We start from the raw sequence: 19,076 nt of genomic DNA on the forward strand, positions 1-19,076 counted from the left end.
AGTTCCTCGTTACCTGCATAATCATCATTACACGTAAGACTCAATAAATTGGTACGTTTCGAAGAAATCGATAACTTGCGGTACGAGCTGCCCACGTCTAAAAAAGTGTCGTCGCTAAATGAGGTGAAGCCCACAACGCCAGCATAATATATATGCAAACCAAGTAAACACACACACGCAGCGCAACACAGACACGGTAGACGAAAGGCCATAGACGGAAGGCACTGTCGTCTGCTACTATGCGGTTAAATTTTGGTACAATAGACATCCGTCGCCTACCACCTACAATATCGTCGTCTTTCTGTATGCGCTTTTGAAAAGATTATACAGTTGAAAATCAATATTCTTTTGGTAATTTTCTCGCAAGATAGTCACACGTCGAGTACTTTTCAATTTTTTGATATCAACTTTCGTTATTTCAATCCGATACAAAACTGTGAAATATTTAGTAACTCTTCTACATGCAATGTCGATCAAAACTAATCAGAAAACTTTTTCATTTCATACAAAAATAATCCGAGAAAATGTATTTCTGCAACAAGTGGTGATTCAGTTATCGGACTACCTTTATTGACATTATTGTTGCGTAAGACATAACTTTTCTTGTATATTTGTCATCGGCATTGCATATACAATTGCGCTGACTGCGATATTTTCACCTCGGCGATACCTTAGGCTTCGATAATTGATAATCAAAATGAGTGACCTTCTACTCGGTCGATAAAGAGAGAACATAGCAGCTTCTTAAATAACCAACTATCATCACAGCCTCAGTTTGTCCTCGTCTTTTCTTCAGCAGCAGCAGCAGCAGCAGCAAGCTGTGTGTACATATGTTCACATATAATATTAACACACACCCATGTCCCCATGCAGGCATGTTTGCGGGGGCCTGAAGCTATCGCCTTCTCCTCTCTCTCTCTCTCTCTCTCTCTCTCTCTCTCTCCATTCACACCACACCCCATAAGTCGGTCCCAATCTGGGGTTATGTTCAGAATCTCCTTCTCTCTTTCTCACGCGTTCCCCTACATTCCTATTAACGACGCTTCTCAATCCTTCGTAACATTCACGTTACATTGGCTGGCAGTGTCGCGTTATGCTTCGGAGCAGACAGAGCGCAGCGCCGCGCTGAGCCACGCGGTCAGCTTGTGTAATTGCGCGATACCTTCTTATTCAACAAGTGTGTCCGGGTAGAGTGAATCCGCATCATCCTACGCCGATTCACCTTTCACCGCAACAAATCAATTCCGCGCTGACGTCACGGAAAACATGGGGAAAACCGCAAGCAAGCTAAAATCGCGTCGCAGCCAAAGTTAGTCGATCATCATTTGTTTATTCATTCGTATAACAGGATTTTTGTTTTCATATAATATTGTACAAAACCTTTTCTTCTTCGCATTCGATTTTCATTTCGTTTTTTATCACTGACTGTATGATTGAAAAAAACGGACATTTTTAATATTGAATGCATAATTTCATTGATCTTAGAAATTTTTGAATTTCATTTATTATATAACACTTGCGCTTATACCATCTGCGGAAATTACAACGCGGATAAAAATCTATGTGCAAACGTATTATTATTCATGCATACCTAGTCTCGTTTGTTGGGTCTGATACACATAATACAAACTCTCATTTAAAGTACAATAACGAATGAAAAGGTAAGTTGTGCACCGAGCTATAATACCAGTTTTATCTCCACTCGCTGCAGTGTCGACGACGCTGCTTATCAGTGTTTCGTTATATTCACGCCTACACATACCTATAATGTATACTTAACATGTATTGTACTGTTTATAGGGTTTAACTTATACGTGTGATCTGGCATTATGGTGTTACGCTTTTTCATGATATAGCCAGATGTTATGCTAGTCGTGCACTTAAGTGCGGATGAACACGTACAGCAACGTTGTTTGTATATCTATATTGAGCATTGTTTTGACGCGGAATCGCCGCACTTCATTATTATTTTGTCATTCATGCAGGTCTGCGCAATGTAATCATTTTTTCACTGACAGTGCACATATTATCTAATATTGTACAAATATGTATAATATATTTCTGTCCAACATGGCAAAATAAATTTGCAAGCAATTTCAGCTCAGCAATGAAAAAAATCGCTGGCGACAGAACACAATCATATTTTATCGTAGCTAAATTGAATTGTAACAAAAATCTATAAAATTTGATACTGAAACCGCTGTATTATGATGGAGGTACGTCAATTATTTTGGCCCCAAAACGTTTCCACGATAATACTTTCTACGACCAATAGTTGTACAATTTGAATGCAGATAAATGTATTAGTTTTCGAACGAGGAAGAGAAAGGCACATATTTGAAGTCGATTTTAGGAAGCTGCAATTGGCACGAAAACAGTTTCAAAACGAAAGAAAAAAGTGTCGACTAAACGCCAAATTCAAATTATTTAACTTTAAAGCGAATCGAGGCCTGAAATTTCTAGGTGAAAATCCAAATAAAAATAGTTACTTCTGCGCTACCTCCATCAACATCTGACGAAAAAAAACTGATAAGCGTCCGCTAAAATATTTTCGTCATAGTAGGCGGAAAACGGCATTTTGCACCCGCGCCCGGATAATAAAATCCTGTTTTAGACCTACGTAGGACGAAAAATATTGTTCACATCACAGGCATGACGCTTTACAGCCTTGATACGAAAATAGCTATCAATAATCAAAAAAAATATGTTTATGTACTTATAACGTGTTTGAATTGTGAGCAAAAAAAAAAAAAAGAACCTAAATGCTGTGCACCAAGGGACGATATACTATTTCTGTGCTTTCTGTCAAACACGGGAATATTGTGTAATTGTTGACGAAAGTAGCGTAGAAAACAAATTTCAGTACAGATTTTCAAAATATGCAATATAACTTCATGTTCTGCACGCGATGAAAAATTGAAAAGACTTTGAATTGAAAAAAGAAGATTATAATTTATCTTGGGATTTAAACTTAAATCCTGAAATACGATTGAATGATAATCAAACAATCAATAATAGAAATAAATAATATCAACAGAGTATGTACGTATATTTCTATCAGTAAACGTAATACCTTTTTCAATATTGTCAATTCTAGACATGCATCAAATGTGAACCTTATATAATCGAATCTATTTGATTTGGATGCAGAATTCAAATCAGCAGTTTTGAAGTTTCCAACAGAGTTTACTGCCCACAATTATCTGTGAAATTTATTGAATTCGATTTGATGGATCCTGGTGCAAATGGCTGGAAATGAATCTTAAAATATCGTAGAAACAGACGTTTTAATAGGTTCCAGTATTGTATTTTTTTTTTCAAAACTTTTTCATTTAAACTTTAAATGTTTTTCAAAATTTCGAATCATAATTTGATATTAATAAAATTTCTATTATTCCGTTGGAAAGTCTCAATGCAGTATCAAAAGATGTCGAAACCGCTATTTCCCCGTTTTAGATTTGACCTACACAAAAAATTTGAACTTCCAAATGTTCTACAATATTAAAATTTGCCTCGTGAATTTACAATCAAATGGCTTATAGTTTCGTTTCTCATACACGTGGTGATTGTAAAATAATACTTCTCAGAAACGTGTACATTTGTTACCGTGGAAAAAACCATTTCATTCGCACTCTTTTTAAATCATATTTCAGTAATAAGCCTCAGACAATGTCCAAGAAACTGTTTGCAATAGTCACTTCAATTAATGCCACTTCGCACGTTCGACATGCTAATTTTAATGCTGTATGTGGGATAATTATAATAAAAACTGAAAAACCAAAAATGACGTAATATAGAAAAGTTAAGAGCTACTTAGATGCTAATTTTTTTAGAACTATAATAATAGAGCTTTTAGTGTGAATTTTATAACTCAGAAATTTGCAACACAAGTATAAAGTACAAAAATATATCAAATTTTGAAATTCGATTTACATTCGGTATAAAATGATATCCTCTCCGATTATGATACAAAAAAACCGATTTCAAAAAGTGTGAATATTTTACTTCTTTATTGCAAATATTTTATCTAATTGAATATGATATATTCGTTAGTTGATCCATTATGTATAGTCGGAATTTATGACTGATTTTGACCAAGTGACATTTTGCGAATCCTACAAGGATTCTAATATAAAGCGATAATGAGAGTATGTTACACATTTTTTCACGAAGCACGAAAGTGAGGTTAGAGTCGCGTAATGTCAGATTTGTTTGCAACAGCGCATGCGCGCAATACTCCTAGGACTTAAAAATGGTCTTTTTTACACTCCGCGCATGCGCATTCCCAGACTCACGCTACCGCGTGGTGTGAGTATACATGGTGTGCCTAGAACTCCTACGAGATGCCCCTTTATTCGCAGTCAAAGTCTTCAAGTGAGGATGTGTACGAACTGTCTAAAGAAATTCCTATATTGTTAGGGAATTATTTTTCTGGCGAACGCTGCCCTGCTCGGTAACGCCATTATGTAGAGTAATGGTGTGAGTTATTTAAAGTCCCGTTCATTTTTCCCCACGCCGATTCAACGTCACAACAATTAATCACCACCGATCTAGGGTATTTTGGCGTCGTTGGTACACGTCTTACTTAAGTCCAGTCCAGCGCGAGAGAGAAACTTTTTTGGAGAAAGACGCTGCACTCCTAGGCACACCATGTATACTCACACCACGCTCTACCGTCATAGAAACGGGTACTTTGCGTACGAAAAGCTTGCGTTGTATGAAGGTACATTTCAATACAATTATTAGTGACTACTCGCTTTTTTCCATCATCTACCGTAGATGAAAGTATTGAAATTATTTGAGCAGATGTATTGTATTTGTGACGGATGATTGAGTCTCTAATCTGAAGATCTAGAAATCAATGTTTCGGAATATGTCTGCTGCAGTGGTACGAATGAAACCTTTAAGCTTATGGTTAAGAAAAAAATGATGAACTGAGCTAACGACAATTAAGCTGTTATGATCCTCTCTGCAATTAAGATTATAGATTGTGTGGCAACGATCTTATTAAAATCACGTTTAGTTTCATGATAATAACAACGAAAGCAAAATGCGATCTGATGAGAATTGAAAGGAACAGCTTTGTACTGAAGTGGACGGATCTTTGCAGGCCCACTCACTATTTAATTGTACTACTCTATCAGGCTCGCCTTTATAAGTGGAACATCTGCGCGCGCGACTCGCCTTCGAATACAATTAAATACGGTAGCTGCTGAAATGAGCGATACTATCATACGTGTGTGATATAATAAGCGATGGAGGATAACCAGTTTTTCTTAACGTCAGGCACATTCTATTATGACAACCTTTCAGGAGTGAAAAATAAATGAGACACGAGGTGATGAAGATTTACGATTTCATTGTTGAGCTTCGATTGATTGAAGATTGTAATCCGATGTTATCTGACAATGAGAACGGCCAAATTAACATGATTCAATGATCTTGAAACAGCACGAACGCTACATTATTAGATAATAGTAAAATCCAAATTTGAATTTGAAATTGACTATATTTCAGGATATTTGATGAAAATAGGAGGTTCGTAGATTATAATGCTTGGATTCAAATTTAATGACTAAGTTGTAAAAAAAATGTGGATCATATACGCATGAAAAGCACAAGAACAAGACACTTTCCATGTGCAGGTTGAGCAGTTGGATCGTTATACTTGAAAATTCTGAAATATTAGATAGTGCAACCAAAAATTATGTATCTCGTAGTTTGTTTGATATACGTAAGAAATAGTGTATCAATTAAAATTTGAGTTTGGGTATAGTTATACTAAAGAAAATGGCATCGTGAATTTTTTTAAATTTTCATACCATTTTTAACAGTGCCACGAAACTTTGAAGCAAATGGCACTTTTCCATGTGTTTTACATAACAAAATTTCAACAACATTTTTATGAACTGATGGTGATTTCAAATTATGTCTTCTTGTTTTCGGCAATGTCTGATCGGCGATATTGCAGAATTGTTTTCAGTGTTCAAAATTTGTGCAATTACACTGTTCATTTTCTTCCATCTTTGGCTAGAATTATTATTTCATTTGGAAATTGAACTTCGAAAATTAATTATTTTCAAGTTATCGATTAGACATTTTTTGCATTTGCATGATTATCGTATACGCCATGTGGAATCGTGTGAGAGTAAATACGTTTCTAGAAGCAGTCTGAACTGATAGAAAGTAGAGTGATGCTTGCTTCTAAGCATCGTGATAAACAGCTGCGGTATAGAAGAAAACAAGTACATCTTTAAAATTAAAATTTAGTGAATTGGGTCTTCAATTTCGTTCTGTAGTTCCAAATCCATGATGTGTATCCATTAATTTAGACGGTCAAGCTGCACTAATTCTCTTTTCTTATTTTCTACTTTATCCATTTGTTAATGCCGTGTAACATTTTTTTGTAAATTATAGGTATAGCATGGAGTTTCCGGTTTCCGTCGATGGGGACTCTGCAGAATCTGAGCGCGAGTGGCCGTCGGAGGAAAAGAGATACGTTATCGATGGAGAAATACGGACATCAGCAACGTCACACGATACACCTTCAACCAGAGACAATCATACAGAAGGAACCTGCCCTCATAATAACTCCGCCGTCGCCATGTCAGAGCAGAGATAACACATGGTGAGTGCCATTCCGACACGAAAAATGAAATCTATTTCAGCATTCGAAAACTAAGTCTTACGCGATTAAAAGTTGAGTTCTCCGACTACTTTCGCTAGGCTGTATTTTTCCCTGTAAATTACTGCGCAAATAATTTGAATTCCATTCAAGACAACGTCGTTGCGGTTTTAACCGCTAGTCGCGGCACCTTGCACGAATTCGAAGCGTGGCCTGACATGCGCTCTGCATTACCGACCATAATCGACGCCTGTTTTTCAGGTCGATAGGCATTCCCATCGCATCGCTAGCTCGTTTCAAAACACTGCATTCCGCGCGGGAGTTGATTGGAAATATGAAGGAAATATATCTCATTAAGTGTACAGTTTAAAGAAACATTTGTAAACAAGAAGTTTGAAAGCATCAAAACTGATATGCTGAGCCTTAAGGCTATGTTGTACTCCTACCCTTACCAACTTACCAATGCACTTTTGGTCCGTGAAATGTGGGAAGTATGAAAATAGCAACACATGTCAAAAAATACACATCTTTTTGACGATTTTCGAAATATGAGTAATTTTCCTGATTTCCGTTACAAAAGAGCGATACACCGTCGAAATTTGAACCCTTTTCATTCGTTTGTTCATTTAATATAGAATGAAGAAGGGTGAGTTTGCTCGGTCGGTAAAGGTAGGGGTACCACATAACCTTAAGTCAATCGAATCGATCTTGATCAAACCGCTATCTTCTTCTACGATTTTTTGACACTCGAAATTGGCTAGACAATTCTCTATAAAATGGTCACAGATGACTATTTTCCTCACAAAAATCTTCGTTGATGATGAAAATGCGCTATTCCTATGTAATAACGTATTTCTGGAGTCATTTGAATTATTTCCAGATTATGTTTGTATAAGAATATATGATGCTACTAAACTAAAAAGGCGTCAACAGTCACTTTATTTTTCTACATTTTTTCTCATGTTTTCATTATCTTTATTGTCCGGAAATATATTTGATCAAGATCCTTCATTTTGCGTATTATTATACCCATTTGTGTAGTCAGATTGAATTGACACGTCATTTGCATGCGAATATGATATTAATGCGGAGAATATATCGTACAATTGAAAACCACATTGATGATCGTATGTTTGACATCCGTATATCATGCAACCCGGCATTTTCAATGAAAGTCTTTGTGTCATTCACCGCAAACCCATTGAAAGAAGTTGAGCAACCTCTCTGTTTCATAAAGTCACAACTATGCTGTCATAGACTGTGACTGGGTAATCGATAAGATTAAGTGTTTCACTTCTGGAATAATATGGAGGACATAAATTGTGATGATAGAATTTTCCGTCCCTCAGGAGATCGAAACCACATGGACTACTCGATTTAGTTTCTCAAAATAATTTTATTGAATGTCCTTTACACTTCGTACAAACCACTAAACTAATCACAATACAGTGATTATAATATTCCTTAAACTATAAGATTAAAGAATGTGTAAAAATTACAAATTTTACCAAAGAGTTTAGAGTTAAATACGAAATTTTAGTTGAACAATTATTATTATTTTTACTGTTAATTAATAAACACCTTCGATAATAATCCCATTCAACTAAATTTATACTTAATTAGTAAAAACATTTCCGTGAACATCTGGAGCAGTACGTCCCTGTATAAGATTAGAGGTCATTAACTGATTTATGTGGACAAAAACTCGGGTACGTGGCACTTGTCATGAATTTTTTAAAGCTGTTCACCAACTGACTTTTGTTACTAAATATTATAACTCCGATCGTTATTCTCCAAGCGATGCTCATATGCAGGAATCAGCGCTGTTCAAAGACCCCTATAAAAAGGGGACCCTTCGAAAAAATCGATTCTTCAAAAGGCACTGCTGTGACAACGCGTTACTTTCCACTCCACCCCTGTGTGAGAACCTATTCTGGCCAGACAACGCAGCTGTTCCAAAAGTGATTGTACCTATCTTGGGATTAGGACGAATAGTAATACATTATTCGAAGCCTGCAGTAAATTACTCGAGTACTCAAAAATAGAAACATGCTTTTAGAAATTCAGAAAATGTTTTTGCGAGAATTTAAAAATAACACATGGATTTTGGGAGGGTAGCCAAATAAAAGAAACCGGACTATAGTCCCGTCAAATTACTAGTAAATTGTGATGAGTAGGTACTGAAAAATAGTAATATATATTTTACATTTGAGAAAGGGTTTTCCAAAAAGCCCTCGTTTGTGATTTTCTAATTTCTCTTTGATAATTTAGCTGTACAAACAAGGAATTTTTTTATGACAAGTCCTAAAATTCTATCTTTTTAGAAACAAACCAATCAGTCGATCTTTTAATACCGGATGGAGATCAAAGAGTCACTTAATTAACAGAGAATTAAGGTTACAATATCAAATATACAATTTTGTACGAAAAAATACGAAATCTTTCAATTTCTGTAAAAATTCGTAGTGGTAGAAATTTTCACCAGGGCCTCCAGTCGAAGGATCCCACGGTCACCGAATCGCGCGGTGAAGTATCGCAGGCGATAATCCTTAAACGCGTTATCTAAAATCGTGGCTGATGTAGCCGGCCGGCGAGTTGAGCGCAGCGCATGCGCGGAAGGCGATCAGACGGCGCGGGCGGCTCGGGCTTCATCCTCAGTCCCCGTAGGATCAATAAGTCCAGCGGAGTCAGGCACGCAGTGCATAGCCAACATTCCAGGCTTCGCGGAGCAATAATCGTGCCGGTGAGGCTAGTCCAGAGCTTCGAGACATGTCACGTGCGCCAAGGAGCAGAGTGGCGACGGACGAAAGCGGGCAGTTCGTTGGTCGGCGGTGAGCCTCGCGATAATTTCGGGCAAAGACTAGAGCAAGATAGAAGTCCATTGTAAGGCGGGATGAGAAGCTCCTCGCTCCTGGCTTCGACTTGGATTTTGTCTCCACTCCTTTCACCAATTGGGACTAACGCGCTCAATTGTCGACTGTCAGAGACGCGCGCCGCGAGAGACGATTCGCCTTCGGCTATCGTTGTGTTTCACTTCGCTCGCGGCTAAACCGAAATCATTCCGTTCTTCCAGGAAGGCGGGCTGCTCCGAAGAGGACATTTCCAACGATTGCGCATGTCCCGAGCGATCAACCTCCGCTTTTCAGTCTCGACAGTCAAAACAAGACCAGGCCAAAAACCGAGGAGCGAGTCCGGACATGGTGAGTAAAGAGCTGAGATGCATTGATTTCGATTTTGTATTTTCACTATAAGGCACTAGGTTTCGCGCTCTTCGATTGCTCGGAGACTGATTCTGATTGGCTCAAATCTAGGGGATGATTTATTAGTCTCACTTATTTTCAGTATTTTCATTATTTTATTGTAGGTTTCAAGCTCTGTGCGTTAATCGCAGACTAATTTTAACTGGCTAGGGACTAATTATGATTGGTTGAAACCCAGGCGTTGATCCTGCAATCTTATCTTTCAATATTTTGTCACTATTTCCCTAGGTTTCAAGCTTTCCGATTAGTCAGGTAATAATTGTTCTTGGATGGAATTAGGTCTCGATCTTATAATCTCACCTTCTTTACTATTTCGCATTTTTACTATTTCCCAAGGTTTTATAATAATACCGATCAATTAAAACCTAATCAAAAGGTATGAAAATATGATAACGATAAATCGATGCCGAGATTGCTGTTGTTTGTAGTGAACGGAATGATGATCCTTTTTGCTCCTTTTCCCGAACACATGTAAAGACACACGTACAATTCGCTGACTAAATTCTGAAACGACATCAAGGTATATTTGTAACCGAGGATCGTGAAACCGAGGAGAGATTATTCTCGAGATATATTTGACAGGCGGGTTTGAAAGCTAGCGAAAAATCAACATGGCCGCTGTCGAAACACGCTTGCAATCTTATTTTGACTCAACGATCATTTTAGGTACTCGGTAATTGTGGAGCGATATTTCGTGCTAAACAGAATGACGGCAAGAGTTAATGGAACATGATTTCACCATCGACTAAATGCCAGAAGCTTCAGGGTATTCATTCCACGAAATTAAGCAACACGTGTATACATTTTGTCTCTCAAAAACGATTTGCCACCATATTCTACACTTAATTCTGTATACTTCTTGAATATTAATAACCCCGATTATCAATCCGTCGATGAGATTCAGTGCATGTATATAAATTGTTTTAGTATAATCGGAAGAGAGCACTAATTCATCAATTTGAGGTTAGTGTGAGATATTCCCTCATTAAAAAAAAACTCAGACAAAAGAGAAGTGAGAGAATACTGATAGGCCGGTTTGCTTTGATTCTAAGTTAAATAGAGACTCTTTACGCAAAGACTGAGAATGCGTCCTGTAAACAATGAGTTATCTTTCTTTCGTCCAGGGGATTGAAGAAAATCGATTAACGACTGGGAGTTTGCCTTGTGCAGCCTTTTCTGGCCGGTTTGCCTCAGCGCATTGTTAAGGGAAATTGAATCTCAGTGCAACTGCATATCACTGATGTTAAAAAAAAATTCATCGAACTACATCGATTTACACTAATTTCTTTTATTCGAATTGCAACTGAACCTCAACTGTCTGAATAAAACGAAGGATTAGATTTTTCAGTGTAGTATTTATGCATGTATAAAGAATGCAGCTATCTATTTTTCACCTATTGTCCCGGGTCGATGACTCGAGGTTGAGAGATTTTATCTTCACCGCTGACTGCCAAAAACAACCTGCAAGTTTAACGGGAAAATTTTCTAGATTTGGTAACTCACTCCTGAATAATCGTGGTTACACAACTACAAAAGAGAACAATCGTCTCAATTAAACGATGGAATTAGTGCTTTGAATGTGCAGACATGGAAAGTTGAAATCCTGTTTAGAATACACTCAAAACATAAAAACTTCACGTGATTTACACCACAAGAAGTCAAAGATTCAGACACACCGAATCACAACTCAGTTTCACAATTGGTTGAAGATATATGTAGCCAATAAAAATTGAGTTTAGTTTACGCAGTTTGGAAGTTTAATTCGATCCTCTTTCGTTTATCCTTACCGGGCAATAATCTTATACTTCATGGATTCAAATGAACTTCGTGCATGGTTGACGTAGTTTTTTTTTTTACAACGAGAAATAGTACATAAGCAGACAAGGAAGGGTACATCAATTAGCCTAACGGTAGACGATATGCGCTGTAACGCTTCTTTATACAAACTTCCGGTTTTATATATGTATATGTATGCCCACTGTTTTTACCTGACACGGATAGAAAATAGAACAGCATCGCCGAATGCAGCCTCTATTTCGGTTTGCGGCGTAAGACAAGTCTCTTCTTCTTACTCTTCTTACTTTTCTTTTCTCATCTATTCCCGTCGACCAATATTCTCAGCGATTGTTTGTCTAATGCGCTATACACATACCTTATTATGCGTTCACTTGCTGTACCCAGGAAATGCAACGCACGCTTCAACATGTAACTGTATAGCTATGCATCATGGAAGATTCCATGGAAATTATCTCTGAATTATCGTACATATAGGTATATAATATACATGTACACGTGTACTATATACAGATATTTTTGTTGTATGACCATAAATCGCCATAATTATACGTGAATACCTACACGTACGAAAATTGTTAAACAAATCCGTGAGGATTTTTTCAATCGCAATAAGTACCTTAATTAATTTTCAAAATTCTTGTCTAGCAAATGAATATTATACCGTCTCAAGAATTATATACATGCAGTATTAGGCGATATCCGTAGGCTGAGTCCACTTCACTTGAAATATCAAATATAATGCATACAATGCGTTCCGTAAAAAGTTGACAAGAGTTGCGGTGTGCAAAATCGAATGAGACAGTTGTACCTTTCCTAGAGTCAACGATAAGCATTGGTAAAACCCGGCTCAAACCTTGGACTTCCGGTAAAGGTATTCGCTGCAGGAATTCCTCAGGTCAATTGCCGTTTCTTTTTTTTTTTCCCCTCTTTGTCTAACAGGTATATTATTGAAAAGATGCACGATAATGAAAACAAACAAAGAATATACAGTTCATCATTCTTGGCGTGCCTAATATATTTCCATTACTAATCGCCTCCTTACAACATGGTTGATTTACCAGCCATGATCACTACTGCGTATAACGAATCTAGAAATTTGATTTCATGTTTTCTATAGATCAAAGCACAAGGCGAAATTTTTAGTTCATTTCCGATGAAAAATATGTATAGTAGGTTTGAAATTCTCATGCTAAGGCGATAATTTCATTTAGTGACATATTAGGTATACCTACTGTAAAATCTAGCGCCAAGTGTTTAAAACGTCTATGAATCGGTGTGAATTGGAAGAAAACCGCTGTTCAAAGTATATAATAATAAAAGTGTTTTGTTATATGCAATTACTTTTAGCTTAACTTTTGAAATGACTTATGACAGTGTAACTGTCTACCTCTAGTAACTTTTTTGAATACTGTAAATAGTAGTTTTAACAGATAAAAACTCTGGCAATACGGTCCAAAAAAGAACAATACACCTTACATTTAGCTTTCAAAAGATCACAAGAGTCTCCATTCTTCGAAACAGACACTGTCCAAATAATCGAGTGTCTGTTATTTCCCAACGTCCCCGAATGGATCCGGTCTTCTTCATTGTCGTACTCAGTTACAGAGTTGTGTCATAAATCAATTTATCTCGCAATAAAACACACGCTGTCAAAATACTGAATATATACTATACAGCATTTGTTTTTTGGAATTGATACAACCAAGTTACGTATAAATACGGAGTTGTCAGGAAAATTGAAAAGGATGAAGTAACAACCTCCTGCAGAGAGTGAATAAAGGAATTCACCCGTTGTTCCAACTCCATTGAAATTTAGGAAAACAATGAATGCAGTCGTCTACAGACACTTTGTCTTTTCGTTATGCTGCAGGTTCAGTGTTTTGACAGCGCGTGTTTATTGTCAGTGACATGACACCATTGTGTTGGATTAATGACGCCACTTCGGCACTGCGTGAACGATAAATGTACACCATGCCCATTTGAGAATAATAAAATAATATATGGAAGCACAGATGTTTATTTACGATTCTATACATTGGTTTTTCGGGAGCAAGCCTGAAAAGTCGAGCAACAAGTATGTAATGAAATATTTTCAACCGATCATCTCTTTCGCAATACTTGTCATTAGACTTTACATACAAAATGAACATCGAAGTGAAATTTTGTGTCATTTTATTGACAATACCCAGCAATCTTAGCCAATTGAAAGCAAAGGAATATACAAACACGTTGAAATTCAATGTAAAGTAAGGCTTCATTAATGTTACAAATTGCTCGATTAGGACCAGATCAAGAACACCACAGTTTAATGTCTTTAATCATTCTAAGTGTAAACCCATTTCGCGAATTGTTGATATCTTACCTTTTGTTACTTGAATTTTCACAGATTCATTTCAATTACATATAGTAAGGATGCTGTGTCATTCATGTTCATTATCGGGCGCGCAAATAACATTACTGCAGACTTTTCAAATGGATTTTTTTTTCTCTTTTCTTAACTTATTTTCTTATTCACACAATCGGGCCGTATAATCTTCAAGACCCGTCCTAAAAGTTTTTTGCTTTTCAACCTGCCACCTTGTATAAAAGAATAAGTTAAACAGTATTATGATGAAAGCATATACCGAACGTATCTAATCTAACAAAACGATAAAGATTTTCATCCATCCCAGTCATACATCGGTCCATTGCACCATCCATTGCTGATACATTCTATAATTAGACATGCCAGTACGTGAACACATGTGCTTCTTCGACTCCCTCAAATTGTTGATTATGTCGAATTAGGCTTGGAGCTTTGACCTACCGTATAACGTTCAACGATATCCTTTCACTTCCCTCGCAGGAACAACCGGAGGAGACTGCACGGCGCCTCCTCGAACGAGAATTGCGTTTGCTCGATCCGCGTGACCTTCGCTCGCATGCTTGGTACCACGGAAACACCCTTCGTGGCGGGCGGCGGGGGGCAGAACTGGAAGTGCCAAACGAGGGAGATTTCCTCGTCCGCGATTGCGCCTCTCAGCCTGGAAACTACGTCCTTACCGTTCGCTGCAAGGGACAACCGTTGCATTTCGTGATAAACAGGGTAAGGAATTTGTACTATGAGTTTGCTGTGAAATTTTCTGCCCAACGCCAACAAGCAGATAACAGGAAACACAGTTTAAAAGTGTACTAGTACACAGTGTAGCTTCGGTTGCGTGAACTACATTTATGTTTTGATATAATACGAAATATAACTTTCGTTGCTAAAGCACATTTTGAATATGTAGAAGTGCAAAATGTGGCTTCGATTATCTAAACAAAATATGTCCTCGGTTGCCTATACTGATCTTCAAATACGTAGCTTCAGTTGCCTAAACTACATTTTAAACAAGTGGTAGTACTAAATGGAGCTTCGATCGTTTGAAGTACATTTCGAACGTGCAGGAATCACACATTTTTAACTACTATAAACAATAATTATTTTTTTGATATCAATTTTGCGAAAATCTTTCTGGTAACTATATAAAATTATATTTTTCTCGGCAAATGTTTCGATATAATTATAATAACCTTGACATTATACCAACGTCTACCCCATGTATTATCTAAACATCGTCATCTCAACTTCAGGTCGTCCTCCAGCCAGACACAGTCTACGAACGTGCTCAATACCAATTCGAAGACGAGGCTTTCGACACCGTCGCGGATTTGATAACGTTCTACGTGGGTAGCGGTCGGCCGGTGAGCCACGCTAGCGGAGCTCGAATAGTGAACCCGAGACCTCGATCAGTGCCGCTCTCCTGTGCCCCATCGCCGGGTAACCAGCACTCTTCCTCGAGTCCCTCTTCGTCCTCACTCTCGGCAGGATCTCCACCTAGGTTACCCAGAAAGCAGCAACGGAGTCACTCCTTAACACCACAACAACAACAGCACGGCGCAGTTCATCAGGGATTCCAACCTCAAGGATCATCCAGCACCCTTCCGCGTGTCCCGCCGACACCGCCTCACTCAGCTTCTTCATCCTCTTCCCTTTCCTTGGGCCGTCAAAAAATCACGAGGGTTATATCAGACCCGTCTCTGCAGCAACAACAGCTTCCGGCTAACGCAAGCGCTCCTTCGGCGCCTCCGAAGCCACCGAGAGTTCCTTACATATCGGCGCAGGCTCCGAACCAGCATCATCATCACGGGCATCACCATCATCAGCATCAGCATCCGCAGGTAGTTTTAGTCACATATTTGTTTTCTTCTCTTGTAGAGAAGAATAGAGAAGTTTATTTGAGATAGTCGAACTACAGAGTGAAGTAATCAACATGATCTGAGTTCTGAATTGTCAAAGTTCATCGAAATTTATATTGGTCAAACTCTGAACAATCAAAATTTCGAATAGTTAAAATCTCGGATGGTTGAAACTCTGGATAAGTTGAAGTTTTAAATGGTTAAAACACCGAATGTTACCACCTTTCACATATATGCCGTGAAGCAATTGTGCCACCTGTGAAGGTTGGTAACGTTCAGAGCATTTACTATTCAAAGGCTAGACCCCTTGAAGCTTTGACCATTTGGGGTTTCGACCATTAAGGGTTTTCGAGAGTTTGACTATTCAAAGTTTCGACCACTCGGAACTTCAATCTAATTGGCGTTTTAACCATTCCGAACTTCTAGCAATCGACGTTTTGGCCATTCGGGATTTTCACTGTTCAAGGTTTTCACTATTTTGGGTGTTGACCATTCGGAGTTTTCAGACTTCGGTACTTCAACCTATCCCGGGCTTCAATCATTCGAGATTTTGGCCACTTGGAATTTTGACTTTTCGAAGTTTCGATGATTTGCAATGTAACGTTCGGAACTTTGACGAATCGGAACTTTGACCCGTACACATCCATAGTCGTTTTTATAGCTATACTAGCCTTATTATAAACATCTCTAAATATATTCATAAATTTTGATAACCAGGAGCTATTTCGAATTGATTATATAACTTGTACCAAAAAAAACTCTGATGTACGGTACCCGCAGGTTTACCAGGCCTCAGGAAGCGACAGTGGAAACGGATCCGGGGACAGCGAATTCGAGCTCAACAATTCCGGGGGCAACGGTCAGCCCCCTACGACTCCGGCGGTCAAAGGGGTCATAATACGCAGCCCTTACGCCATTGAGGGTAATCCGGGGTGTGGAGGGGAGTACGAACTCTCAGCCGAGGAGCACCTCGTCGTGGCCGCGCCCTCGTTGGAGATACCGTCCTTCCTGGACCTCGACGGTTTTGTAACGCTGCTTCTCCCGACGGGTGAACACCGTCCCCTAGATTCCACGGCCCTAAGGGGCGTCTCCGGAATGCTACACGACTCGGCGCCGCGAGTTTTGGCCACTCACCTAACCCGCGTCGATCTGGAGATCGCCTTGAGCCCGGGAACCGGCAACAGGAGCGGCCTCAGCGGCATAGAACTCGCGACTCTGCCGCACGGACGTCAGGCGCGTTTGGACCTCATCGAGAGGTCCGAGTGTCTGAAACTCCTCGTCGCTGTTACCATTCTTGCCGGTGCGACAGCCATCGAAAGGGCAGCGACCATATCGAAGTGGATTAGAGTCGCGGTCGACACGAAGACTGCGCTCGGGAATCTCTACGGGTTTTGTGGGGTCATGCTTGGGTTATGTCTTCCTCAGATTCAGCGACTCGCTAATACCTGGCATCTGCTCAGACAGAAGCATACCGATGAGGCTTTCAGCTTTGAAGCCAAGCTCAGACCCACTCTTCGAGCTATGAACGAGTGCGCCAACCCTCAGGCTCCAAACACCACGCTACCTCACCTTTTGCCCATCGCTCTGCTCGGGGAACGAGGTCCTGAGGATATTCTGGGTAGGTAATTTTTCATTCTAATACCGGAAATTAAACCTTGCCACATTCATCATTTGAGCACCCTGTTTTATTATGATGATTTGATTCCAACAGGAACGGCATCGCCTTCAGGAATAACCGGGGCCATTCTGTCTCCATGGGAGAGTTCGGCAGCGGATTGTGGTCTTTCGATTGTCTGGGCGCACCTTGATGCGGCCCGGAAACTTGCGGAGAGCCTTCCGCTTTATCGAAGGAACGCTGAAATCGCACTCGAGGGATGCAGGAACGACGAATTACTCGCTGACGCGTTTCGCACGGAGTTTCACATGAAGTTTCTCTGGGGGAGTCGTGGCGCAGCTGTAGCACCGGAGGAACGCCACCTAAAATTCTCTCAGGTCCTTGACGCGATGTACGACAAGTGTGCGGCGACAGAAACTTCCTCGTAATTTCAATTACCCCAAAATTTCACGTCGCCCCATTCAGCCTAATTTCAATGGCTTCTGTACATTGTTGAAGTTAGATTAGTACCTATATTGAATTAGATTATTATGTAAGGATGAGTACTGTAATTGAATAAAGACGAGGCACGTCTTTCCCAAATCTATTTAACGAACCCCACTCAAGACAATACTACAAACGACAAATGTATTATGTGAAGTATTCGATGTATAAATATTATAGATGCGTTACGTACTTAATCAAGGAAGCTGACCTTAGTGAAACTGGGATTTTTCACGTACTTCTTTTCATTTGAATGATTTCCTCGTGCTTTTCAAAATTCAGTAACGACTGCAATATCATGTAGTAAAAAATACATCAAAAAATGAAAAATTATATCAAATTTTACCAGCAAATTAATGTGAAAAGAACTATGTACCGAATTCTGAGTTAAGGCACTCATTTATCATGTTTTAAAACTTTGGCTAATCCAAATTTCACTAAGATCCTCCTTTGAACCGATTCTATATTATACCAACTCTTAATTGTACATGTTGTTACTTATTCATACATATATCAACGGAATAATGATTGTATCTATTTTCCCTGCCGCTATACCCCAGCTCACCCATATGTGTGTATTGAACGACTGAATCTACGCATAAGGTTTTTGTTTCGAGAATATTGTCCAGTTTTTTATGGAAACTTACACGCAATCTATCAAAAATAAGTAAGCTTATGTAAAATATAATGTCTAGTCAAGTGGACCAAAAGTTACCAAAGGTTCAAAACATAAAAAAAGATGAAATAAAAAAAAATCAAATGGATGAATAAAAAAAATAAACAAATTACTTTAGAACTATGTAGAATTATAGCTGACGGTTGATCGCTGAACCATATCTTATTTAACAATCACAAGGAAAGCTCGATAGCACCGGTAGCGTTTATTTGAATATAATGCGGTAAGTGGGTAACGTCGTATAAGGTGAAGAGTTCAAGCCCCGATTAAACAAGAAAACGTAGTAAGTAATTTTTCAATGGATTAAATTTTTTACTGCGAGGTACATACTTGTAATCTAGTTGTAATTGGCAAGGAGAGGTAATTAATTTACTTTCGACAAAGATAATTCGATTTCTCGCA

General features: G+C 38.7%; 1 protein-coding gene across 2 annotated transcripts; it reads left to right on the forward strand.

Moving 5' to 3' along the window:
- The first annotated feature begins 1,081 nt into the window (after positions 1 to 1,081).
- On the forward strand, positions 1,082 to 18,743 carry LOC124410920 (breast cancer anti-estrogen resistance protein 3 homolog). Of its 2 annotated transcripts, XM_046889650.1 has the most exons (7): positions 1,082 to 1,309; positions 6,418 to 6,628; positions 9,699 to 9,825; positions 14,528 to 14,767; positions 15,295 to 15,882; positions 16,681 to 17,518; positions 17,612 to 18,743. In XM_046889650.1, the coding sequence occupies exons 1-7, from the start codon at positions 1,267 to 1,269 to the stop codon at positions 17,941 to 17,943; spliced, it is 2,379 nt and encodes a 792-aa protein (XP_046745606.1). In that variant the 5' UTR covers positions 1,082 to 1,266; the 3' UTR covers positions 17,944 to 18,743. The 2 variants fall into 2 exon arrangements, with proteins under 2 accessions (XP_046745606.1, XP_046745607.1); XM_046889651.1 differs by lacking the exons at positions 1,082 to 1,309; positions 9,699 to 9,825 and having other exon boundaries at positions 6,491 to 6,628.
- The last annotated feature ends 333 nt before the right edge of the window (positions 18,744 to 19,076 follow it).

The sequence above is a fragment of the Diprion similis genome, chromosome 10 (assembly GCF_021155765.1).
Source record: "Diprion similis isolate iyDipSimi1 chromosome 10, iyDipSimi1.1, whole genome shotgun sequence".
NCBI classification, from domain to species: domain Eukaryota; kingdom Metazoa; phylum Arthropoda; class Insecta; order Hymenoptera; family Diprionidae; genus Diprion; species Diprion similis.